This window comes from Eubalaena glacialis, chromosome 7 (genome assembly GCF_028564815.1).
Source record: "Eubalaena glacialis isolate mEubGla1 chromosome 7, mEubGla1.1.hap2.+ XY, whole genome shotgun sequence".
Classification (NCBI taxonomy): domain Eukaryota; kingdom Metazoa; phylum Chordata; class Mammalia; order Artiodactyla; family Balaenidae; genus Eubalaena; species Eubalaena glacialis.
Window position 1 is genome coordinate 11933084 of NC_083722.1, and position 26561 is coordinate 11959644.

A 26561-nucleotide genomic window follows, 5' to 3' on the forward strand; every position below is an offset into this window, starting at 1 on the left:
AAAGTCTTTACTCTAGGAACTAAGTGAGGGAAGAACACAGAAGATGGTGAGGGAGATTGAGGGGCCTCTCCATGTCAGGTAGGGGCATCATGGAAGGGAGTCTTCGTGCTTCTCATTGCCCTGTCGGGCCCCTGCATTTCAGTCTGGCCTTTGATTGATGGTGCTCACATTGGTCACTCCATTGAGGCAGGTCTGTCAGGCTTTTCCACGGAAAGCGGACCCTTGGCAGCTTTTGTGATTATACATATTTCATTGGGAGGCTCTTTGAAACTCCGTATTTCATTTCTCATCAAACTCGGTTTACTCATTTTTGGGGATCTGGATGGACCCATTTCCTGTTTTGTTCAGAGGGTTGTAATCTATTACTCTCATCTGTTTTGATGTTTGATTGTCCCAGATCCCATCAGTGGAGCCCCTTCAAGCTGGCTCCCTTGCCCTTTGATACGTCCCTGTCATCCTCCCATCCCAGCTCCCTGACACAGCGGAATGTCCCGGACTCTTGTTTTGCACTCCCTCCCTCAGCCCTGAAATCAGCCATTTCTTCTAAGAGCCCTGTTTATTTTAAGGAACAGCTGCTCTTTAGAAGCTAGGATCTGGGCTTGAGGTGTGCTCATAGCTATCGGGGGAAATGCATTGTGTGTGTGTGGGACATGTGCAAGGGCATGTATGTGCACATGCACACACATGCTCATTTAGTATGCACATCTATGTCTCTAGGTCTATTAAAATCCATGAATGAGCACCAGTACCTCCCAATTTTAGTTTAGCACCAAAGGGTTCCTTCTGGTTTTCTTTTTTTTTTTTTCTTTCTATATTAAACAGTGAGAAAGTTGACTCCTGTTATCCATAAATTGTTTATTTGATCCATCTTTTCCAGTGCGCCCCACCTCCCATCTCTGCTGCCACCCTCCCCATGGAGCCCTTCTGATCTCACTTGGCTCGGACCCTGTGAACGGCCTGACCTGTGTGTGAACACCTCTTCATCCTCCTTTGGCTCTCGCACACCACAGGGGCTGCCGTGGTCGTTACACACTCACACACACACACACACCCCTTGTACCGGTTTGCTTTAGGACTAAATGGTTCGGGAAGGGAAAATGAAGGGTGGGGTTTTTGTTTGAGATGACAGGCTACTGATATGATAGTCCTGGGAGACTCAAGACATAAAGGAGGGGAATAACTGTACTTCAGTGCGGACCACTTCTCCCTCCCGAAAGGGAGGTGGGGTGGGTAGCAGGGCCTCCTGCCAGCACCTCCCTTGGGTTTGACACAGCTCCTTGCCGAAGGAGTCTAGTGATCCTAGGTGTTGAGGGTGGAGATGGAAAGGAAGGTGTAAAAACCCACTAGCAAAGACTCAAGTGCAGGATTGGCTGTGAAGGGTGAAAGGAAGAGGAAAGATGAGAGTGACCAGCAGGCTGGTAGGGGGTGGGGTGGTGTCATCAGCAGTGGAGAGTGAGTGGGACCAGGTGCTCAGAAGGAGTTTGGGCGAAAGGGATCTTTGAAGGGTCAACAGTGTCATCAGCAGCAAGATGGTTCAGGTGAATAATTAAAGCTCTGTGTTGGTAGGACTCTTCATTGTGTCTTTTTAATCCCACTGGAGCCAAATTTACCTTGGAGCCATGCCTTAACTCTTTTCTTTAGGAAGATTCACTGATCTTGTTCTATTAGGATGTCAGAAAACTGCTCTGCAGATTATGGAATTTAGTTATGAAAGTTTTTACCTATGGAGTGGGTGTGACTTGTTTTTAGAGCGGAATTTGTATGTTTGTGCCATGTGCACCTATATATGCATAATTTTTTTAAAATCATATTTTCTCTGGTTTTGGGTGATTTGGGGAGGACCTTGCTTGGAGAGGCATGCTTATTTCTCGAGTAAATGGCACCTAGGGAAAACATTACCAAGTACCCAGCTTTGACATTTCCAGGCTCTAGACACAAGAGAATCATGTCTTTTCATAGACACAGTTTACTTCTGTCACTTGTCAGATGGAACAAAAGTTTCAGTAAGTGAAACCTAAGATGTTTAATTTTGGAAAAATACTCTGAGGCTTGGAAAGTTATTCCTACATTCATGAGTCAGACAATAAAATAGGTTTCGTTGTTTATTTTAGCTGATATGCAATAAGGTTTTGACACAGAGTATTGCACCCTCTTACTCTTCCTCCTGTACTTTTTAGATTTAAGGTATTTTATTTTAAAAGCCAGGGCTTTGTGAGGTCAGGTGTGTTTACCTGATCTGGCTTTTCTAAAAGCCTCACATGATAGGTGATTCGCTAAGTACTTCATGATATTGGAAATGTGATGGATTTGGTGGCATTAGATGGCATACTTTAATAGGCAGTTGCTTGAGCTAATTAAAACTCATATTTTGAGGTGTACAACGGTTAAATAGACAAAGCCTGTTGTAGTGGTACTTTAATAATTCTCTTTCAGTTTCAAATGTTTAAAATTTTTTTAGTTATAAATGTATTTCATGTTCCTCTAGGGAAGATCAGCAGAAAAGATGGAGAAACAGACCAAAAAATAAAAATAAAAAAATAATCAAAATACCCCTCCCTCTAATCTTCCAGAGACAACCACTGTTTATCATCTCTTTGGTGAAAATGTTACTAAGCCTTCTCTGTGCATATATAATACAAGTCACACACCCCAAATGGAATTGCATTATATTTTTATTTTTGCAATCTGGTTTTCCTGTTTCACACTCTCACATAAATACCCCTTCCATCTTGTGGATGTCTCATCATTTATCTAATTCTTGATTTACATGTAGATGTATTTCTAACTTTTAGGTATCAACTGCTGGTGACACTTCCTCACTTAAGTCTTGGCCTCATCTGGAATCTTTACAGACAAAGTTGATAGTTGGGAATTTGATTAAGTTTTTTTTAATACCTGCATTCTAATTCTGCCGCTGCTTTTTTCGTACGGGTTCCACACCAAACAGAGCTTGTCTGAGCCCCAAACTTTATGCTCAGCCTCAAGAGCCTGGCCACTCCATCACCCTTTACAGGAGTCTCTGGGTAAAGGAGACAGTCTTGATAGGCTCAGTATTGGTGGGAAAGAAAGCCTGGCTGCAGAAATCATGAAGGAATCAAAGACCTGGAAACGATGTTTATTGCCAAGGATTACAGATCATCCTTTTCTCCAGTCCTCCGTTATTACCCATAATAGTCTCAGCGCTAATTTGGAATATGGAAGAGAATGAATCTTGAGACTGAGAAAAAGCCGGCAAGTAGAGTTCTTTAAGCCTTGGTGTTCGTTACCCATCAGTGACACTCAGCAAGCCCAAGACCCAACCTTATCCCCACAACTCCATTAAGTATCTTCAGCGAAAACCTGGGGTGGGGAAAAACGATACCATTAATAATTCTGGGATTAGTGTGTACATGTCAACACAGCAGCCAGTTGTTCAGGGATAAGAAGCTTTAGAGATTTAAAAAATCTGTCTTAAGGCACGCAGAGACCTTTCAGCTAAGTTTGGCAGGGCTCTCTCCTTTCCTATTTAATATCATGACCTAAAATCTCTAAAGGAAAGGAAGAGTGAATAGTGCAGCCGGCCTGAAGTGTTTGCCTGCAGTGTATTTATCTTTAAATGGCTGCTTTGAAGGGGGTCCACATGGCTCCTGCCAGAGGCATAATTAGCATCTTTTGCCGGTGCACATCGGCCGAGAAGGGGGAGGGGTGTGTGCCCTGGGCCGCGTGCATCGATTCTAACCATCGCTGCATTTTCCGTCACTGGTCTCGTTATTCTTAATGAGTTCTGTCTGCTTCTCTTTGTCCTGACTATGGTTATTAGCAGGTTAAAAAAGCTTAACACAGCAGAGCAGTGGCAGGTTAAATGATTCTCTTATTTATATTTTTCTCTTTATGGGGCTCTGCAAACAAGGGGGATTCCCAAGGGGGATCCCTGAAAATACACATCTGCACATGGTTCCTTCTTCTGACCGTGGGTGTCACAGTCCAGTGTCACAGTTCGGAGGAAAGAAGAGAGCTGTTTTGGAGGAGTTCTTAGGAAAGACCCACACTGTCAGCCATGGAGAAGCAGTCCTTTCCGTTTTGGGACTGCTTGCCTTTTGTTTCCCAGGCCTTAGAGAATCTTCAGCGATCAGCCATCATTCAATTGCTAATTAATTCAGCAAGCCTTTATTGAGTGTGTTTTATACGCCAGACACTAGAAAACAGATTAGCAACAGGAAAGCAGTATCCCTGTGGTAGGTGCGATAGACCAGCTAGGCAATGCCAGGGTAGAGGGTGCACGGCAATGCCAGGGTAGAGGGTGCGTGTGTGGAAGAGGAAGGGACTCTGCCCAAGGCTCTCTGGGATGGAGCTGGCTTTGTAGAAGTAGAAAGCTCTGCAGGAGCCCCTACCAAGGCCTGGGATGGAGCTGGCTTTGTAGAAGGAGAAAGTTCTGCAGGAGCCCCTACCAAGGCCTGGGATGGTGTTGGGTTTCTTTTTTGGAGGACCCCTCGTTAAAGCAGGGGAGTTAGACGTGTCAGATTCTGTGGGCCCTGGGCTGGATATTCACTGAGGTTCTTCAGCTGAGAGAGGAGACATAACATGTCCAGACCCTTATTGAGTAAGATGATCCCGGCAACGTTGGAAAACGGATTGAGGCTAGAGGAAGGGCTTTCCAGCGGGTTATTGTAGGAACACAGGCCGGAGGCTGAATGATCCTGGTGGATCTTGGGCAGATGACTTAAACCACTCTCAGTCCAAGTGTCTTCTTTTGTAAAATAGGTGTGTAGTTAGCACACAGTTGCTGTGGAGTTAAAGTCATGGGTGTGAAGCAGGCCAGATGGTGCCTGTGGTGACCATCCAGTGGACTTACGTTTCCCAGTGAATTTAGGCAGACGAACAGGGTATTGGAGGAGCCTTCCATTTGAAACTGAAGAGGAACGATACAAAAGACCAGCTGAGGAGAATGCAGGTACCAGAAGAGACAGACCACCCATGGAACTCTCTCTAAAGACAGTCGTTGGCTTTATTGGTAAGGAGCACATGTTTTGATAGAGTACTGGCGTTGGGTATTGAGGATGATAAATTCTAAGTAGGGCAAATGCAAAAGCCTGGGGTGATTTAGAGGTCACAGAATGAAAGGGGATTAACCTGCTAGAAAGCAATTAAGTAATCCTCCAATTGCAAGGAACACTATGGCACTAGTAATGAACTTCCTTGAGCAAAATGGGAATACTTTACATGAACTCTTTGGGGAGGAAGGCCCTCTGTCACAGTGGTACACAACTTTTTTTTGATGGATCCTTTTGAGAGGTGTCGCATCTTAATTTCTGAGAGAGGTAACAGACAAAGTGGTATTCTTGCCACCCTGAGGATTTCAGTGGCCACCCTCACTTTTCTCCAGATCAAACTGGCCTTATGTTCCTCATATGCTTGGTTTTCCAAGAGTCTGTATACTTGGCTGAGTTGTGCTGAGCAAGCAATTTACTTGCCAGGATAGTTTATCAGGCTAGTTATGAAGAAATATGAAACCATCGTGTCCTTAAGCGCCAAGGAGGGGAAGGATGGATCCCCTTTAATTGCTCTGTGACCTCGATCAGTCGTTAAGGCTCCAAGACATTTTGCTCAGAGGGTTGGCCCCGCTCCAGACTAGCTGGCCTCCGACCAGGCTTTGCCCTCCCTGCAGATAAAGCAGCTCCCTTCTCCCTGCCAGTGGCTGCTGGCGCGGAGTCAGTAGCCTTCTCACAGTTGCCTCTGGCCTCCCCCTTAGTTTCTGGAGAGTCCCGTAGTATTTCTCGTCCTTTCCGAAATCCATCTAGAGAAGGTAGCTGGAAGTAACGATGGTCCTGTTTTGATTACAGAGCACCTTGCTGGCAGCTGACAGCACTAAAGTCATCAGGACCCACGTCCCAAAGGCAAGGTGCCCCTTCTACCGTATTTACGTCTGATAGGATTTGTGGACACTTTCGTGGTGGAGAGAGCACAGACTTGGGTGTTCAGGTCGTCTCTGTGTGGCCTTGATGAAGTTAATTTCTGACTTGTTTCCACTTCTGCTAGGTTGAGTGTGCCGTGTGGTGTGATCTGCACATTCAGTTGCTGTGAGGAGATCCAGAGACCTCATTGCATTTGACTGGATGTGTATTCGTTTGTGTACGTTTCAAGCCACAGGTGTAGACAGCCTCATGGGAAAGACAGTAAGCAGATTATTCCAGCTGTTAATTAAATGATACTTTCTCCCATTGCTGTGGTCGGCTAGGTCGGTACGTGAGCTGACATGTCAAGAGGGAAAGTGGTTCTCGTTGCCAAGTCCCTCACGTCAGGGCTCTTAGAACACATGCCCTGCCGTGGGGCATTTCCTAAACGTGCAGTCAGACTGGCACATCTGGGAGCACGTAACTGAAGAGGGGCACACTGAGGTGACAGTCATATCATCACTTCCTCCCTGTTCTTCCTGAAAAAAGGCTCTTACGGGCTGAAGGTTTCCAGCTCTCACAAGGCATTACTCGGCCCAAGTTCCAGAAATTCTAACTGTTGAGTTCATTTTGTGTTTGCATCCTATTTCTGTGTACCGCACTGCCCCCCTCCCCTTGTTGCCAGTCTGCTAACTTTCGCATTTAGTAAAGCAGAGAGGAAATAAATTGCCTTTGCTCTCACCTATGGAAAGTGACAGCCTGCTTTTATAGTTTCGAGTTGTTTTTGTCACTGAAGCCATGTGTCAGCCTAATAATGGCACTGAAGTGTGGATGTTGACAGTGCTTTTGCATATGCTACCTCATAGGCCTTTGGGGTCATCACAGATGTTATGTCTGAAGACATTAATCTCATCGTACAGACAAGTAAATTGAGGCTCCTGACAAGTGGGCACGTGACTGCCAAGCTGATGCTTCATCCTGGACTTTTGGATTCCATGTAGAGTCCTTTTCAATGATTGGCATCCTTTTTTTGGATAACGTGTGTATTATAAGGAAGAGCAGTTCCAGGATGGGCTTCATTGCCCAGGCTCCTCCTTATCCCATAAGGAATTAGGGGCCCCCTTTGTGTTTGGCCTTTGGCTGGAGGGCTGTTTCCCAAGCCCTGCTAAATGTACCCCTGGTGGTGCCAGAAATGACATTAGCTGCATGTTTAAAAATTTTATTGTAATATTAACTACCTTTTCTTTAGGGCATGTGATACTAATTTTCTACTGATATAATAGAGAGAATCCATTTAAATCATGAATATGAATCACTTTAAAGAAAATAGCAGGTGGATATGGCATATAATCTTAGGGCCTGTGGAAGTGGGTGAGGTTTGGGAAGTCTTGGTGTAAATTCTTCTTCCCTGGTAAATTGTAAAGGCCGACCTGGAAGAGACAGAGGTCATCATTCAGTGTGTTATAGTTGTCCCAGTCTTTCAGGGCACTTGGTGTTTACGTGTGGGGTGAGTACGGGTGTCTGGTCTGTGAGGGTTGCTGGTGCCTGGATCAGTGCCGGGTACATACACAGTGGGATGAATGGACCAAGGCAGTTGTACCCACTTTCTCCCTTGACTCTTCAGTTTCGAAGGATGGAGCTCTCTCCTCTCCTCTAACTCAGGAAATCAGTAAATAACTATCCCTTTCTCCTCCTACCAGATCACTTTGAAGTTTTGTATTTTAATTTAATATGATAGTAGGGGCTGATTGCTTTCATTCTGTTTGTGTATCCTGAAGATCAATCACGAACACGCCAAATCGGGTCAGCGGGGGGGGGGGGGGGAAACAGCCCAGAGGTTATTAGGTCAAGCTACAGAATTTGACTCCCCAGCTAAATGACAGCGGGCAGGGAATCCCTTTAGGGTCTTTGCAAAATAGAGCCGAGCTATGTTTAGCTTGTTAAGATAAAGAACTGGTCGGGGGAGGGAAGATAATGAGAACGAGGGCTTGTATGTGTACATGATTCATGGAGAAGAATCCAATTTTATAGAAACCACAGCCCAAATTAGAGAAAGCAAGCTTTTGGATTAAAATGATTTCTGTTGTGGTTGTAACATACCACAGTTTGATTTTTGTCCAGATGAAAACATTTGGTTTTCACTTCAGTAAATATTGTGGAGACATTGCCAGCTAATTCTGAAAAGTAATGAAATACGGCTTTGGCAAAGCGCAGATGCGTTCTGCACTCCCGATCCCACCGACTGATCCAAGTTCAGATTTTTTTTTCACGTTTGCTAATGTGCTTGAATAATCAGGAGAGAAAAATCTGCCTGCGATTTTAATAGAAAACTGTATATACTAAATACACATGTATAACTACCCCCCCTCCCCATACCCTATGCAATCCTTAACTCTTAAAACACTAAAAGCATTCACCTTTCACTGATTACTCCTTTAAAACTACAGAGTTTGTTAAGGAGCGAGATGGTGAGATTTTTGTGTGATAAGCAGCCTGTCTGACTTGCACGAGTGGGGCTTATACCTCTGATGCGGAGAGCCCACCTGAGGACACCAGGTGTGGGTGCTGCAGAGCCCTTCCTTTCTCAGACCCCTTGTTTTCACCTCCTTCGCCTGTGTTTTGCAGCAGAGCCCTGCTGTAGAAAGGGAAGGTTGTTATTTTCGTCTCCGTAGATCCATGCCCGTTTTTCTGAATGCTGAACCCACAATGAGCTTTTCAAAAGTTTGCCTCATCTGACATTTGGAGGGAAGACGTTTCCCTAATAAATTTTCTAGAGAGGAAGCTTACCTCTTACGTGCGAGAATCTATAAGTTGCCAACTATTTTTAACGAAAAATTCTAAAAACACGTATAGTCTTCTGTTTTCAAATACTAAATGTTAATTTAACTTTCTATTCACACAGCCTCAATTTGATTATCTAATATACCTGTTCACCCATTTTATACTGAAGAATGTAGGATAATTTTCACCAGTGATAAACAGCACAGACTTCTGGGTGATTTTAGGGCTTTAAAATATCCTTTCCTTCATCTTTTTCTTTTTCTTTTTCTTTTTCTTTGTGTGTCTAGCAGATTCCTTCTCCTCTAAACTTATTTGTAAATTAGATAATTGAGCTTGTATCTAGGCTAAGAAGAAATAAATAAGCTCTATGTGAATGTCTTGACTAGTTTGGCTTCTCAGATGCTTTTGGTTTCCTTTTATGTATTTGAGGTTCTTCTTTGGCTATTCTCAAGGTATTACCAGACAACAGTCAGTGTTTCTCTATCACCTTGATTATGAAATGTGAGATGATCTTACTGGTTTTGTGTCAACAAGAAAGAAAGAAGCTGTTTTTGCTGCCTTTCCCCTAGTGCTGTGCTTTCTCCTGATCTGGAATGTTGGCTTGGCCTCTCCGTGGCTTTGCAGATGGACATGTCAGCGGGGTCTTAGAGGGATTTCCAGTAGCTACGTGGTGACAGAGCTTTGGAATATGCAGCATTAGACTCTGTTGGATTTAGTCTTTTCTCCTTGCTTCAGTTTGACTACAAGGTTAATGAGAGGTACAGTTGGTATGCAGGTCCCCAGTAAAATTCTGGAGGTCTGGTTTTTCTGGGGGAGAAGGCTGTAGTTGATGAGGCCACTACTGAGGGACAGGTTATAGATTGGCAGTGGCTTCTTGAACAAAACCTGGAGAATAGTGAGGCCATACCCAGGCTTGGGGAGAGTGCTGTCCATGATGAGTGGCACCTGCGGAGGGGAGAATTGGCACAAGCCTAATATTTGAACCAAGGGCATCTTGCCTCTGTTAGTAATTAACTGACCTCTCCGCCTGAGGATCCTTATTATTGAGCATTGGTCCTTTTCCTCAACACTTACCCCATCTCCCTTCTTTGTACGAGCCTCTCCATTCCCCATCTGGTTTGAGAATCTTCATTGCCTTTTATTTTGTTGATGCTTGATCTTTAGGTCCAGACCAACATGTCAGTCATCTGATGAGAACCCAAATCACCTTTCAGGGTGAAAGCATTCTGCTTTTATCCCCCGTGCCTCCATACTTAGAGAAATTGTGTCATTTCCCACCTCTGACTGCAGAGCCAGTCCCGTCAGAAAGATTTTGTATTATTATAAGTTTTGGTTTGAGAGTGAGTGCCTCAGGAAACACACACCTCCACCTCCCCTTTTACTGGTCTTCTGTTTTCTGTTTCACTTTTCTCTTAGCCTCTGACTGTCTTTTAGACTATGTAACAGGTTACATCACTTTGTTTTTATATTTGCTGAGAAGCTGTTTAAAGAAATGGATTCATGGGACTTCCCTGGTGGTCCAGTGGTAAGGAATCCACCTTACAATGCAGGGGACACGGGTTCGATCCTTGGTCGGGGAACTAAGATCCCACATGCCACGGGGCAGCTAAGCCCGCGGGCCACAGCTACTGAGCTCGCACGCCTCAACTAGAGCCCGCAGTGCCACAAACTACAGAGGCCATGCGCTCTGGAACCCACGCGCCACAGCTAGAGAGAAGCCCGCGTGCCGCAACAAAAGATCCCACATGCCGCAACGAAGATCCCGCGTGCCACAGCTAAGACCCGACGCAGCCAAAAATAAATAAATAATAAATAAATCTATATATAAAAAAAAGAAATGGATTCATAAGATTGGTTGTTTTCTTTTGTTGAAGAAATTACTTCATGTGCTTTCTTTAAGATGTTAATGAAACTTGGATTCTGAACTGAGCTCCTAAACATTCCCTCCATTTTAGTTCTTTGGAACATAAATTTAATGTTCACCCCATTCTCAGAATCTTGAATGTAAGGAATGTGATGCTTTTATGCATTGGGTTTAAGTTTCAAAAAATCCTCAACAGATTCTGTAGGTGGCAGTTAATTATTTCTCGTGTGTTTCATGTAGATTTTACCTGATTCTGTTTGAAACATAGATTTACTTTCCCCCTTTTAAAGTTACTCCCAAATGGCCTCTGTTGCAGTTTATTGCCTTTTCTCCTGAGGGGGTGGGAAAGAGGAAGGTGAAGGGGGTAATGGCTTACTTCCTGGAGTTATAGCCTTTAATCCTGCTTCCCTCCGACAGAGGGCAGAGTGGGCTGTGGAAGTTACTGCAGGATCTACACGAAAACCTGCCCTTCACAGTACTAATCCATTTTCTGATTTCAGCCGCTGGTCGGTGCATCCAAGACAGTGTGTAGGAAGACTTTTCTTTAAAGGAAGTTAGATGTGGATATTTTGATCTCGAAGGAACTTGAAGAGATTTATTTAACCTATTCCTTCTCATTCTACTGAAGAGGGAAGTGTAATGGCTGAGTCTGTAACTTCCAGGTGTTGAGTCCCCAGCTCTGTCTGTCTGGCAGCATGAAGTGTGTTACCTTGTGTCATGTTACATGCTAGAATGAGTTGGAGTTTATGGTAAATTTCCTTTTCTTTCTCTTTTTTCTTTTTCTCTCTTTTTTTTTTCTTTTCTTTTTTTTTTTTTTTTTACTCAGAACCTCTTTTGAGTGCTGATATAAGGTTTCTCCTGCTTTTTCTTAAGTACTTAAAAAGTTAGATTTAGGAAAGGATCTAACAGTATGGGTATATTTGGCTGTGGAGGTACTTAATGTATATCTGTGTGGATGGTAAGTTCCAACTGAAAACTTCTAAGTAGGAAGCTAGTAAGGGTGGTGTCTCCTCTTTTTGTATTCAGTCTTGTACCAATTGTAAAACCACTTAGTACAAGGGTAAATATATTGTTCCAGTGGAAATACGGCCAGATATTTCCTTCTTCTTCTTTTTTTTTGAAAAACTTCATCTCTAACTTCTATTTGATTAGATGATTTTTCCCCAAAGCCTGTGTCAGACCTTCCTTCTGTTGAAAACCTGCTTCTAATTGGAAGTGATCAAAGGGGAGAAAACAAAGGAAATGGCTTTTGTCAGAGTGTATCCAATTCTGTTATCCACAGAATTTTTGTCACATACATCCCTTTGGAGTTTCATTTCCATTCAGTGGTGTGACCCACATAACTTGTGGGGTTTTGAGTATTGGTAGGTCATTGACGACAACAAGAGGAAGGTACTGTCTTTGCCTTTGTGTTTCTGGGAGCTGGGCGGTTTCGGTTTCCCACTTCAGTGCCGTGATAACCACTCAGTCATGTCCGTCTCCTTGTTAGAACATGCAGCCCCGCAGTTGGACAGGAATGGTTTAAACCATTGTGGTTGAAGTTTGAGATCCCTGTTTGGGAAGGAGAGCAAATTTGGTTACTTGAATCTTGACCGGTGTTCCTGGGGTGTTAGCTCATTCACAGGAAACTGTCGAGAAGAAATGAACTTCACATTTATTAGTTCTTCTGTTACTTGATAGTAGCTCGCCTCAAGATACCTAATGGGGAAGAAGGTTGATGTGTGGCCAGAAGTTAACTCAGGGGCTTAAAAAAATTTGATCCATTAATCAATTAATTTGGGGGGTTTTTAACAGCCTTCGGTCCCAAACAGTATACCAATTAATTGACACATCTCCTTCTGAAAATTCATGATTTGATGAAGAAGAACTGTATTGTGCTTCTTTGTAATATTGAGCTTATTTTCTGGTTTATTGTTCTGTCTTATGTTCAGAAACAAAAACATTTGGGGATGAGGAGGTTAAGGTGTGAAAGGAGTAAGGGATGTGTGTGAAGAGGGATTTTATTTTTTTAAACCAGCTTCTCAGTTAGTGTTATGCAGGAATTTATTTTAATAATTTTACATGCTATTAACCTGATCATCATATCAAAGTAGCTTCCAAGTATATCGTGGTTTTTGGGAACCCATCCCTGTCATTCACCCCATATGAATATGAGAGAGTTTCCTTCTATAAGGAAATGTCATATTTTGTTTTTACTACTTGCTTCTGTCTGATTGTCTCTTCTTTCATTTTAAATTCGTTAGCTCAAATTCATACTTTTTAAGTCTAGAAAGTTAAAGACATAACCCAGAATAGTCTCTTGTCCTTGACACTGTGGGTAGATTTTTTTAAAAAAAATTTATTAATTTTTCTTGCTCAGTTCAGTCCTTGGTGGTTTTTCCCTTCCCTTCTTAAGAACTATTCAAATGAGATTTTTAAAATTTTCATTTGTTATGTTTGGTGAATGGCATCATCCCCCTGCTGGGGGATTTTGCTTGAAATCTGTTAAAAGGACACAGATGGAGTTATATTTCCTGGGGGGATGTTTGAAAAATAAATTAAAAATGGCAGTAGAGATAAATAGCTTTGTTTTATATGCTCAGTCATGAGGATTTAAGTTTGTAACTTAACGAATGGCTCCATTTGAAGTGCGCCTCTGGAAGGGGTGAGGATCCAGGCCTGTGTTTATGCACCTTCTTTTAAACCCACTAGGTTCTCCTGCGCTGCCCAACAGCATGGTATATTTCGGAAGCTCTCAGGACGAGGAGGACGTCGAGGAGGAAGATGATGAGACAGAAGACGTCAAAACAGCTACCAACAACGCTTCATCTTCATGCCAGTCAACCCCCAGGAAAGGAAAAACCCACAAGCATGTTCACAATGGACATGGTAGGCCCACTGTTGAATTTGGGTTAAAAAAGATAAAATCCAAAGTTTTGGGTGAAAGGTAGAATCGATCATATGTTGAGAAGATGAAGGCTGCAGAGCTGGTTTGTGGCGAAGCTAGTTTTGGATGCTTCTTTAAGTACCAGGCACTTAGCAGACATTGGTGTGACACAGTCCAATCAAGTGTGTTCTAGACAAATACATTGTTAAGATGAGGATACATATTCTTATGTTTGCGGAGATGATGATAAATTCCATAAGAGCGGCAGACGTAGGAATTGGAAGAGGAAGACGTCACATCTAAACAGAGATGGTCAAGATGATTTCGTGAAGACGCTATTGTGATCAACTTCACTGTTGTGATTTTAGCAGGCAGAGATAGTGAAGAAAGGAAAGTGTTATCCAGTATGTGAAATCAAGTACATGCATATGTATTGTGAACTAGACTGATTTTTTTTTTTCCCCTCGACTGTTAACATTGTGGGGGAGGACATGTAGCCCACAAAACAGGAACAAAAGTTTGAATATGAGAGAGAGAAAAGTATAAATAAGTTGGCTGTGGAAAGTGCTCAGTGGTTTTTCAACAGGGAGGTGACCTTATTGGAGTTACATTCTGAAAAGATTAAGCTGGCATCAATTAAGAGGATTTCATAAAGGGAAATGGTTTAAAGAAGAGGAAACACATTGACAGGCTGTAATTGTAAGCAATTACCTGGCCGAAGGTAACGAGGGACTACAAGGTGGTCATGGCAATGTAAATGGGAGGAGGATATAAGTACAAAAATGTGTAGGTAGATATAGAAATACTGCAGGGAGTAGGGTTGAGAGAACTTGATGACTAATTGGATTAGTGTGGGGTGGGGGGAAAGGAAGTAAGAAAAGAGGAAAGAAAAGGAGAGGGGAGCGAAGAGCATAAGGTTGGGAGAGGTGGCCGCTGTTTTCTGTGAATTCTTAACCAGGTTCTTTGCTCAAGATCATACTTCCGTTGGGACTCAAGGAGACCCTAGAAGGTAGAGCATCCCCGTCTACAAATGGCAGAAAACCAGTGCTGCCAGTAAGTGATTGAGGCAGAGGAAAGCTGCTCATTTTTTTTTTTCCTCCACGGCTGTGCACTGAACTACTCCTCGTCTTTCTGGACCCAATGGGAAGTAGAGGTGCAGGACCAGCATCACTTAGGTGTGACAGGAATCTCTCACCTGCACCATTGTTGGGCATTTTTGCCTTGTCAGTTGAGTGATTATTCATCTGTCCTGCTTCTTGCTTAGGGCTGTGTTTAGGTGGCATAGAGACATGACAAAATGTGACTTAAGGACCTGACAGTTTGTTGGGGAGAAGAGGTTAATAATCTCAGTACATAACTCAGTATTTCTCAGCCTCTGGCTCCTCATCTGTAAGGTAGGGATTAAGTGAAGTGTTTGTGTAGCCTCTGTTAGCTGTGTGTGTAGACATGTTCATAGCTAAGGGGTGGCTTCTCTAATTTCCTTTTAGTGGGTGGTCTTTCAGAAATCCCCTTTGTGAGAGGGTGGATTGAGGGCTGTTTTCCATGAATGACAGTAAAAATATGAGCGTTTTCAGGATGGGTTCATCTACATTATCTCTTGATTCCATCTACTTACTCTACAGTGGAGTCATTGGGAGGTGGTCAGGGCAGGAGGTGTTTCTTGCTTTACAGTTGAAGAAATGGAAGATCTGATGTCTTGCACCCATCACCCAAAGTGGCAGATTGCAGTCAAGATTTTTGAAATGCCCCCCGCGCCAGACACTACTCTATTGTAAGGGTGAGCCTGTGAACAGTTGTGCTTTGCGATGGGTTCAGCCTGTGCTGTGATGGTGGAGCTACCACTGTCATCTGGTCGACAGCGGCAAAGAGCCAGTGCCACAGGCCACGGCCTGGGAGACACAGCTCTGCGTGGGTCTCCAGTTGTGCTGTTGCCACATAGCTTTCATGTCTTTGGAGGTCTCATGTCTTTAAAAACCCAAAGGATGGCAGTGCTTGCTTCTCTGCGAGGCCAGTGGAAGGAGTGGGCTGAAGCCGGCTCGGAAATGCACAGGCCGTTAGGAAAGCTTCTCCAGTTTCAAGTGACCCAGAGGAAGAAGAGAGTTTTGTTGAAAAAGAGAAGTCAGCTTTGGAGAAGGCCAGTTTCTGCCTCAGATTCGGTATTTCAGAAAAACTGAGTTCTCAATACCTAGTTAGCCGAGCTTACTTACCTGCCCTGTTCTGCATCCTCTGTGACATGAAGAAGGCCGATGACAAGGAAGCAAACTGCCACCAGCAGGTTATTAAAGCAAGACTTAGTGACACTGGGGAGTAAGTCCCCCCGGCAGGAGGGCGTAAGGAGATTCCTGAAGGTACTGTTCTCAGCAGCAGAGATTAGAGGGCTATCACCCAAAAGTGATAAAACGAACATGTAATAATCTTTGAAAACTGAACATTTAGCTGTGGCATAGTGTTCCTTTCCCAGCAATTTCTAGATAATTGAAATTATACTATAACACCAAATTGCATAACACACACGTTTGTTCCTTTCTCCCCTCGCCCCCCCGTTCTGTTCCCATAAAGGTCTTTATCAGCATCAACTAGTCATCAGGAGCTTCGTTTCCTGCCCCTTTTAAGGCTTAATTAGCTGTGTCTTGCTGGGTACCCATTTAATTTCTCTGATTCTTAGTTTCTTCTTCTATGAAACAAGTAGGATAGTGTAGGTGGGCATTCATTTGTTCCTTCCTTCATTTATATCCCGGAATAAAGAAATAGTTACTGCGTGTGTCTCGGGTAAAGGAATCGTTACCATTGAGATCTGTTATGGTGGATGGTGGGCATTGCTGTGTGTTAAAGGGAAGTGGCTTTTCCAAGATGACCTGATTAGCTGGATGAAGATTCCCTAACTAAAATTTTATTCCTGGAATCCATTTTTTTTCCTCCCTGAGACATTAGTACCATTTTCAGATTAAAAACATATTCCACCCTGTTTTCATCTCCTCTCATTCCCATCTATACTGTATCTTCTTGCCCCTATTATGACCCATAGGAAACTTGGTACCCTGTTGTCTCCCACAGAGTATGAGTTGCAGAATGGCAGCAGTGAACCCCAGGACTCTAGTGGTTTTCACAAGAATCCTCCAAGCAGTGAGGCTGGAATCACTGAGGAACTCTGTTTCCATGATTAACAAATACAGATCAAACAGTGGCGGAATTCCCGTGGCAGCTTAAACTTGTCTTTCCTGCTTTGTTTTTATTGAGACCCTTTTCTTTGTAAATATAGAGCAGAATTTCTTGAAATTCCTTGTAATGGGATTTCATCTTGGGTACCTATCAGTTATAAAAGTGGATATTTGTTTAAACGTGACATCTGTCAACAGAATGAAACAGATATTCCTAAAGAGGATTCACTTGTAATAGAAGGTTCTCTGCAGGAGTACAGAAGGTGTTTACCTGGTCTGTTGGCATGGCATTGGGCCAGTGGCTTTATCGGTAAAGAAAGCAGATAGATGGTCGGTGATTATGTATATGAGGAAACTGCTTGGGCTCACCCAGGACCGGCCCTGACTGACTTTGTTTCTTCTGTCTGGGGTTCAGAGGAGGCCGCCTTCAGGTTCAGAAAGCTGAACTTTTGCAGTTCAGGTTCCGAGCGCGCCTGCAGAGCCCCAAGCTTGATTGGATTTGCAAGGCACCGATGACCGGTTGCTTCCTGATGAGCAGCAGGCCAGTGTCAGAGGGTTCCTGAGGCACGAGGCCGACCACTTGGGCTCGCCGCTCCCCAGAATGGAGGAGGGGACCCTGTGGTGTGACACCTGTGACACGAGGAGGCCAGTGATGCCCTTGTCCTGCTTCATGTGCCCCTCCCACGCCCCAGCCCCCTTCCCTGATTTTAGAGGGCACTTGGTGAACATAAGCTCAGAATCATTCTTGAGAGTAAAGTAAGTTCTCTGACTGCATGGGAAGAAAAGGCGGGGTGCAGTTCGTGAATGAGGTGGGGGTGTCCCTTCTCCCTGCCCTTGCCTTAGTTTTTGATTGACTGGTTGATTGATACTTGCCTCAGTTTTACTCCCTCATTTTCCAAAAAGTAAAATCTACAGACAGATCATCTCCGTTTCCTTCTGATTTTGGACTCAGGTGAAAAGTGTACAAGTGTTCAAATAGATTTTCTAACAGGGAAAACCTGGATGAGGCCGTAATCACCGCGTGGTCAAGCAGGTCCTCAGAATTGCGGACTTTTTCCACATGAGAGAGTGGAAAGCAAGCTGCCTTTGTGCTCTTCTCCCTGACGCAGGATTTCTCTTGTCCAGCGGTGCTTGCCCCTGCTTCGTATGCTGGAGATGTCGAGGTGTGTCGGGAAATCCAGCAGCATCTGTACCCTCCCCCGGGAGCAGCACCCTCACTGAAATGTGGGGAGATAAATGCATAGAAAACAAAATGGGGAAAACTAACTCTTTATTATGAGGGTAGCTTTGGCCCAAAACCCTGATTTGGCGGCAGGTCCAAAGTTTTATTTAGGCTGCGTTGGTTTGAAGAAACGAGAACCCAAGCTGCCGATGGTGTCCTGCTTCATCTCGTTTCTCCCCTAAACTTGAACCCCAGTGAAGCAGCAGGTTCCCTACAGAGCAGGAGTGGGGCTAGTGGAAGCTGATGCCAGGAGAGAATGCACGCTCCCCCTGCCCTCCCCATAGGTGTCTAATGGGGCCTGGCTGGGGCAGCGCTCAACTTCCCAGGGATAGGAGCCCTGACCCCAGTAGTCCCCTGCCAGAGCCTGGTGTCCCCAGGCACATGTTTAGTTGTGCAAACATTACAGAGGACTCAAATGTTCTCATTTATAACCCACTGTGCATCCTAATGGAAATGGATGTGTTTATTAAAATGCATAATCTAAAATGACAAGGATGGCCTCACACATGCTTTTGACCTTGGCTCAACACTTAAGGGTCACAATAACAATGCCTCCAGCAGCTTCTATTTCGATGGCTCTTCAGAGTTTCCAAAATATGCTTCAGTATACAGAACCTCAAATGATCCTAACAATAGAGCCCTTAGGTAATCTCTGTATTTGGCCATCAAACAACACAATCAAAACGTGGCTTTTGTATTTGTGTTACAAGTTGATATTTGAAGTGGCTTGGTTTTTGAGACGTTCTCGTCATTGGTAATTGTTTTCCAGCAGGATAAGTGAGGTAGGGTAGAGGAATTAGGTAGGCTTTTGTCTGGAATGATTCTGGCTTTGGTTTTTCCTCGCTGGTGAGGCGTTCCTTACCCTTTGCACAGGAGAACTCATTGAGGGTGGATTGTTCACACCAGCCCCATATTGTACATTCTCCACATGCTTGTTTTGCACTTAATGAAAAATGGAAGGAATAGCAGAGACCACTGTTTCTTTGTGTGCTCCTCTCTTTCTGAAGAAGGACATTTCTCACAAGTCTTTTTTTTTTTTTTCTTTTTTTCACAAGTCTTTTTTAAACAACATGTCATTGGACTCCCAGCTGGAATAATTTAATTGCTTTTGGATTGACATGGCGGGGAGGGGGAGTTGTTGTGTAAGCGCCAAAAAGCGGTTGCTTGGGTGACTTTACCACATTTCTGCCCTGTGATTGCCTTTGAGGTGCATTCAGCAGCCCCTCTGTCCGGGTGGTGGAGGGGTGGGTTGTGTGGGCAGAGCCAGGGTCCCCCCATGTGCCACGGGGAGATGCTCTCCAGCTGAGAAATGCTTTTTTCTTTTACCTTCCACCCCTCTTCCATTTGGGGCCACTTGGCCTAGTGGTTGAGATCAGGACACTGATGCTTGTCTGCCCATATGTGGTTGCAACTTTGGGCAGTTTTAGTTTTCTTATCTTTAAAGAGGTAGTAGGAGTGCTTTTTCATAGGTTTTTATTTTATTTTTTTTTAAATTAATTAATTAATGGCCGTGTTGGGTCTTCGTTGCTGTGCGCGGGCTTACTCTAGTTGCGGTGAGCGGGGGCTACTCTTCATTGTGGTGCGTGGGCTTCTCGTTGCGGAGCACGGGCTCTAGGCACGCAGGCTTCAGTTGTTGTGGCACGCGGGCTCTAGGCATGTGGGCTTCAGTAGTTGTGGCTCGCGGGCTCTAGATCTCAGGCTCAGTAGTTGTGGCTCGCGGGCTCTAGATCTCAGGCTCAGTAGTTGTGGTGAACAGGCTTAGTTGCTCCACAGCATGTGCGATCTTCCCGGACCAGGGTTCGAACCCGTGTCCCCTGCATTGGCAGGCAGATTCTTAACCACTGCGCCACCAGGGAAGTCCTTTCATAGGTTTTTGTGACTGGTAAATGCGTCAATATAGGTTTTATTCCTATGTGGTAGAGAACACCGTATTGGCTGTTAACTCCACGTGTGAGTGGAAAGATCTGGAAGTCTAGAACAACCTTGCAGTTGATAAGAGAATCCTGGAAAATTAGTACGTTTCAAATACCTGGCACGCGGTGAGGGCTGCCCGAGGGGCACCGTGAGCACTGTGACGTCACTGACCGCATCAGAAGCAGCTGCTCCGAGTGTGGTGGATGGTCGCCGGTGACACCTGTCCGCCGGTGACACCTGTCCGCCGGTGACCCCTGTCCGCCAGTGTGACCAGCCCGTCCCCGTCTCTTTTCATCTTGCTGAAGCGTTTGCTCTCACGGTCCACGCGGGACCTTGGGGATATACACACACATCTAGGACCGCTCTGACCCCTGGTAGTTTGGTGTGCGGATGGACACCTGGCTTTTCCATTAGGGTTCAGGAGTGGGTAGGGATGGCGTTTCCTTTGGCGGTGATGAAAACATTTTAAACTTGTATTTTTGTGGTGATGGTTGCACAACTCTGTGAATATGCCAGAATCCACTGGGTGGTACGCTTTGACTGGGTGGATCACATGCTATGTGAATAATAGCTTACTAAAGAGAAACAGAAGTCTGTTAGTAATGAGTGAGTGACAGATGCACTCAGCACAGCGCCTGGTGCTTGATGAGTTCTCAGAAAGGGGGTGCTGACTACGTCCTGTTGCTGGCCTCAGGCCCCATGACTCTTCTAAAGACCTGTAATACTCTGCAGTTCTGCAGAAATTAAGATAATGTGTTAGATTTTCAGAATCGTTAATCAATTTTGTTGTCCATACTTGCCTGGGATACGTGTATATCATACATATTTTAAATTGAATCGCTGAGCTGCTCACCCAGCTGCTCAGTATTTAGTATTTCCAGCTAAATTCATCTGGCCTGTCTTAAGGGGACTTTTTAGTCACTTGGGAAGTTGTGCTGTTCCCGGGGACTATACAGTGTGAGTATAGGATTTCCAAAAGTCATTCCTTTCCTGGCTGGAGGGTTGGTGTGGTCCAATAGCAGATCCACAGAATTTATTTGGAGAACCTTGAAAACAATCCTTATTACAATGCAGATATTTCTGTATTTGGTTTTCTGTACTAATATTTTTATTCTGCAAATTACCAATTCTTCTATAACTTGTAGAGTGACTGTGTACATGGAGTGCCTTCCAGTTTAACTCTTGTGCACACTTTCAAGGTGTCTCTCTCCCCCAGTTTGTTGTGAATAGCTAGAGCTTCCTTGTTCAGATCCAAAGGTGGGCTAGAGTCTTGCCATTCACTTCAGAAGCGGTTGGCCTTTTAGAATTCATATCCTTGAATGCAGGGCTTTACGAAACCCTGAGCTACAAAAACAGTTCATTCATTTGCTCTTCCAGACTTGACATTTGTCCCCCTCTGAGTATAACCCATAGTTCTGTGCTCTGTCTTATTTCTGGAGGGTGAGAAAGTATGAGATTCCTCTTGGACCACTGCCCACCCTCCCAACAGGCCCTCAGCCCGGGCAGTCCTCTGGCCCTGCCATGGCACGTTGGAGAATGCAAGAGCCATGGAGCCACCTGATGCAGGGACAGGCAGGGGGTCAGTCACCATCTGGCCATCCGTCTTGTCCTTTCCTCGGTTCCTTTGGGGGCCAAGGGGGCCAAGAAACCATTTTTCAATGACAGAAGCCATTCATTCGGATTGATGGTCTTTCTGATGCCCTGACCTTTATATTCTCATAAAGGTCATGTGCCATTTTCAAACTTTGGTATCTGCAGTTATTAGGATTCTATGTAAGAAACGTGTTTAATTGGCAAATCTATGTAACTCTGTCAGGTACGTTACATCAGTACCCATAATGTATTCACATTTCTAGATCTTGGAATCCTGGTAAAAACCAAGTTTTTTTTTTTTTTTTTTAAATTAATTTTGGTTTTTTTTTTTTAAATTTATTTATTTATGGCTGTGTTGGGTCCTCGTTTCTGTGCGAGGACTTTCTCTAGTTGCGGCGAGCGGGGGCCACTCTTCATCGTGGTGCGCGGGCCTCTCATTATCGCGGCCTCTCTTGTTGCGGAGCGCAGGCTCAGCAATTGTGGCTCACGGGCCCAGTTGCTCCGCGGCACGTGGGATCTTCCCAGACCAAGGCTTGAACCCGTGTCCCCTGCATTGGCAGGCAGATTCTCAACCACTTCGCCACCAGGGAAGCCCAATAACCAAGTTTTGATAGGAAAAACATTCTATGACTTACAGATTCAGGTTCTTACAAAGAGAAGAAAATCCAATTTGCTTTAAAAATTCTTTTCAAGAGATTTGTTTCCTGTTATACACGTAACCGAAGTGATAAGATTTCACTGAGTGGAAATTCCAGAGGGCTTTCGCAAATTCCACGTAAACCAGTAGAACTTGCTTGTGATACTGGGTCAGGGTGCTTGGAGGCCTCTGTAGGTTTCAGCCCTTGCTGTGGGCTCCCAGCGTGAGCGAGATCCTCATGGGGCTTATGCTGACCTACAGGTCCTGGCTTTCTCTACCTTGACACGTGACTGCTGTAGCTAAGTCAGTGGGGCCATTTTTACCCAGGGCAAACCGGGTTACAGCACTCACACAGGCGGCATTAAAATCCTTTTGAACTGTTGGCACAGGTTGGCAGACGCATTCCATTGTTTTCAGACAATAGTGACTCAAAGTTGAACTGGCTCCAGGGAGCAAGTGCGGCTTTTGTACAGTAACAAGGATTCAGTGCCAGCCGATGGATGGTGTCTGTCTTCCCCGAGTCAGGACGCCTTGTAATGACACGAAGCTTCCATTTAAATATCTGGCTCCAGATCAGAAACTTGGCGTGCTTCTCTTTTCCTTTCTGTAGCACAGTCTTCTCTATTTACAGCGATTCTTTTTTTGTCCCTTCGATTTGTTTTGGGGGTGGGACAGGGAGCAGGTCTTATTTTACGTAATTTGGGGGTTAGTCCCGTGTTCAGCTTCCTGCTCCTTCTTTCCTCCTGTGCGTCGTGTGTCTGCTGGCAGACCTTCCGGCCCAGCTTTCGGTAATGGCTCTTGTATTTCTCCCTCAAGGTGAAGGTTAGATGTGCTGGGTCATCTCAGGATATCATAGGACTTTTGCCAGATGCCAAGCAAGGAGTCCTCTTTCCTACTCACCTAATAAAAAACTTGCTGTCGTTCAGATGAGGTGCCTTTGGCAGCACAAATAATTAGCAAGATTGGGGCGCCTGGCTCTGGCAGGGGAAGGGGGCAGGCAGAAGTGCCTCTGCTGGCCTGTGCGCTCTGTTTAAAGGGAATGACTGTTTTCAGATGTGGGTCTTTGCTGTTATAGCAGGCGCTTTTAAGAAGATCAACTTTCTTATATTTGCACAACTCCTTTCTCTCAAGAATGGATAGCGTTTTTATTATTTTGAATACTTTAGCGATTCCTGGAGGGCAGATAAGGGCAGGCAGCTGGTTTGTTTTGTAGTTGCGGGAATTGAGGCGCAGATGTGTTTGGATCTGGTGGCTAGAAATCACAACCAAACTATCCCTGTCCCTCCAAGAGGTTGTGTATGGAGTGAGGGTTTTATAAAGACCTTATGATCAGCGTTTTATCGACTGCCTTGTGGATCCCCCAGGAATCTCATCGGGATCTGTGTGGACAGAGTCAGGTGGGGGAACATCGTTTAGTACAGACTCTCTGGAGCTGTAGACGTGAGTTCCTCCTTGGAAAGCATCGCTTTCCACCTTACAAATGATCGCGGGATTGCTGGTGAAGAGGTTTCTAAAGTGCCTTCTTGCCCATTTCTTTTTCATCCCTTTCTGGGAGCAAACCTTACCTTCTGAAGTGACCCTAAGTCAGAATACCAGCCTTTGGATTTAAAGGTTTTGCTCGCCGTGGTGTGGAAACCCTCATCTGCAGACCATTTTACTTTCAGAGTATGTGTATACAAGTCAATATATTTGTCTCTGTTCATGAATGCAGAGCTGTTTGTATTTGAGTACAATACAATTTCCTAATATGGTTCACCGTGATAAATGCTTTTTTCCTCTCCTTAAAGAAATGAGTCCAATTATTTCTTTTAATTGGAGACAGTGTGTGTGTGTCCTCTGTACACCTCGAACTTTCTGTCTCTTATGTTCACAGGGTTTAGGCTTTTCCTGTGAGAGTGAATATTTTTTCCTTTCCCCTTCTCTCCTCTTCTGGAGAATCTTACAAATTAAGACAAAAGATAATTACTTGGAGGAGCAAAACTGCAGGTTCCCACGACACTTAAAGTTAATGAGCTGTTGAGGACAAAAAATACCTCGTCTCAGGCACCATCATCCTCACCCAACAACCGCCCCCATCCACCTCCCGGTAACACGTGAGTTGACTTTTTGGCTGTGTTTGCCATTGGGGTGGACGGCTGCTGTAAAACAGCAAGATGGTTACAGAAAGGGGATTCCTTTGAAAACTCTCCCTTTGTTTGCAAATCAAAGTTAATTTTATTCCATTTTTAATTTTTGTATTTTTGAAAACCTTCCCCTTTCCCGATCATCTGATCCAAATAGTCTTTCGTAGACACTTGTGCTGCAGGTCACAGAGCAGCCGCTTTGGTTTATTGCGTTAAGGGCGCGTGCCTCCCTCTTTCCTCGCCTGTCTGTGATCAGGGTCCCCTTTCCCCACAGTGTTTTCCTGGGGAGTCATTTTTGGTGTTGGTGGTGTCAGAGCTCCTACAGGGCATTAGAACAGAAGCAGAGGTGTGCATTCTGTTTCAGGTACAGATAATGACAGTGAAGGCTCTGTCCTCCCGCCCCCGGATCTCAGAAAGAGGTTGCTGGCTAACCACAGTGCCAGCTGTTAACTAAGTTCCTTGAAGCCTCGTTCTAGCAACTAGCCTCGCCCCCATGGTTCACCTGGAAAAGAATAGAGTGACAAACCGTGAGCACTGGTGCCCTGATGCCCATCTGGCATTGACCCTGTCGTGGTGTGGTGATCTTTACAAGCTAACACTTGCCCACTGCTGCCGCAAAGATCCTTTCTAGACTAATATTTTCTCACTGAATCCTCCAAGCGACCCTATGAGATAAATAGTTAATTGGGAAACTAAGGCTTGGACAGGAAACCAGTCCAAGGTCAGATAGTTAGCAAATGATTTATCTGGATTCAAATTTAAGTAGCTTCATTTTAGAGCCTGAGCTTTTTGGGGGGTTTGTAGGTATAGACATAAGTACAGGGTCCCTCAAACCCTCTAGAAACCATGGTGTAGCTAATAACCATGGAAAAGATGACCCAGCCTACTGGTTTTCAGGCTTGTTGGTCTCAAGACCCGTTTTTGCTCTTAAAAAAATATTGAGGGACCCCAGGAGGCTTTTATTTTGTGGATTGTATTTATTGATATTTATCATATTAAAATTAAAAACTGAGGTAATTTAGAAATATTTACTCATTTAAAAATAACACAAACCCCATTACATGTTAACACAAAGAACATTGTCATGTAAAGGGACAATATTCCAAGCCCCAAAGGTTACAGGTGAGGAGAGTTGCTTGGTTTTCCATTTCTGCAGATGTCCTTGATGTCTGGCTTAGGAGATGATGGCTAGATTCTTAGGTCCGCTTCTGCATTCAGTCATATACGAAGAAAATCAGTCTCAGGCAAAGAGGTGGTTGGAAGAGGGAGGAGCCTTTGTGAAGATTTTATTCTTTGATTTCACACCCAGACTCAACCAGTGGTAGTTTCTTCAAGGTCAGTTGTTACCATCCTCTGAACCCATATCGGTGAACTTCTCATGCTCTGTTACGTTAACATCCATTGGTTTGCCTTCTCCCTTGAATGGCTCTCTGACCCACACACAATTTTGTAATGTCTTGTATTGATCATTTGAAAATAATGGTTCAGTGGGTTATCCACCCCTACCAGTCATCGACACCTTCCATTATGTTGTATCAAAGAATCTTCTCTCTGCACTGAGCTCTTCGGGAAAGTCTTTAAGTGTTGAGAGGCCGTCAAACTCATGGTGGCAGATACAGGTTTTCCAGAATTGTAATTTTTGCCTGAAATCGTGAATTCTATCATTGGCAGCAAACACTGTTAGTTACTTTTTCCTTGACAGGCTCACTTTGTTCATTTTTGAGAAAATGGCTGACAAATAACTACATCGGTTGTCCTTTCAAATAAAAATAGCATTCCGTGAAAAAGCAGCTAGCTTACAACTTAATCTCACAAGTGCTTTTCCCTAGGAATAGTCGTCATACTGGTATTCAGGAGAAATGCCTTATGTGTGGTTCCTTTTTTTTTTTTTTTTTTTTTAAATAAATTTATTTATTTTATTTATTTATTTTTTTGGCTGCATTGGGTCTTTGTTGCTGCACACGGGCTTTCTCTAGTTGCGGGGAGAGGGGGCTGCTCTTAGTTGCGTTGCGCGGGCTTCTCATTGCGGTGGCTTCTCTTGCTGTGGAGCACAGGCTCTAGGCACGCAGGTTCCAGTAGTTGTGGTGTGTGGGCTCAGTAGTTGTGGCACACGGGCTTAGGTGCTCCGCGGCATGTGGGATCTTCCCAGACCAGGGCTCGAACCTGTGTCCCCTGCATCGGCAGGCAGATTCTTAACCACTGCACCACCAGGGAAGTCCTGTGGTTCCATTTTTGTCACACAAAGTATGTGGATTCCAGGGTTGAGATTTAATACTGTTAACAATTTCTATTGCTTTATCACTTTCCAAAGTGAAACTGTCTTTTTTTTTTTTTTTAACTGCTAGTAACTGGTAATGAAGAATACCAATATTTGTTCGTTTAGTTTGGTGCCACTGCATTGATTTGTGTTGAATTTTGCTACCTGTTGCAGTTTTCTTTTGTTTTTGTTTTGTTTTTAGTTTTATGGCGATGTAATTCACATATCATAAAATTTACCCACAGTGTACAATTTAGGAGTTTTTAGTATATTCAC

At 44.3% G+C, this 26561-nt stretch overlaps 1 protein-coding gene across 9 annotated transcripts in view; it reads left to right on the forward strand.

The window, feature by feature from the left end:
• Positions 1 to 26561, forward strand: part of JARID2 (jumonji and AT-rich interaction domain containing 2) — a 240623-nt gene that overhangs the window by 180240 nt on the left and 33822 nt on the right. For all 9 annotated transcript variants that reach the window (XR_009701536.1, XM_061195743.1, XM_061195749.1 and 6 more), the window contains one exon: positions 13207 to 13383. Coding sequence is in view for 8 of the 9 variants with exons in the window: in XM_061195743.1 (XP_061051726.1) it covers positions 13207 to 13383 (177 nt within the window). In the remaining variant the exon portion in view is untranslated. The remainder of the gene's footprint in view (positions 1 to 13206; positions 13384 to 26561) is intronic.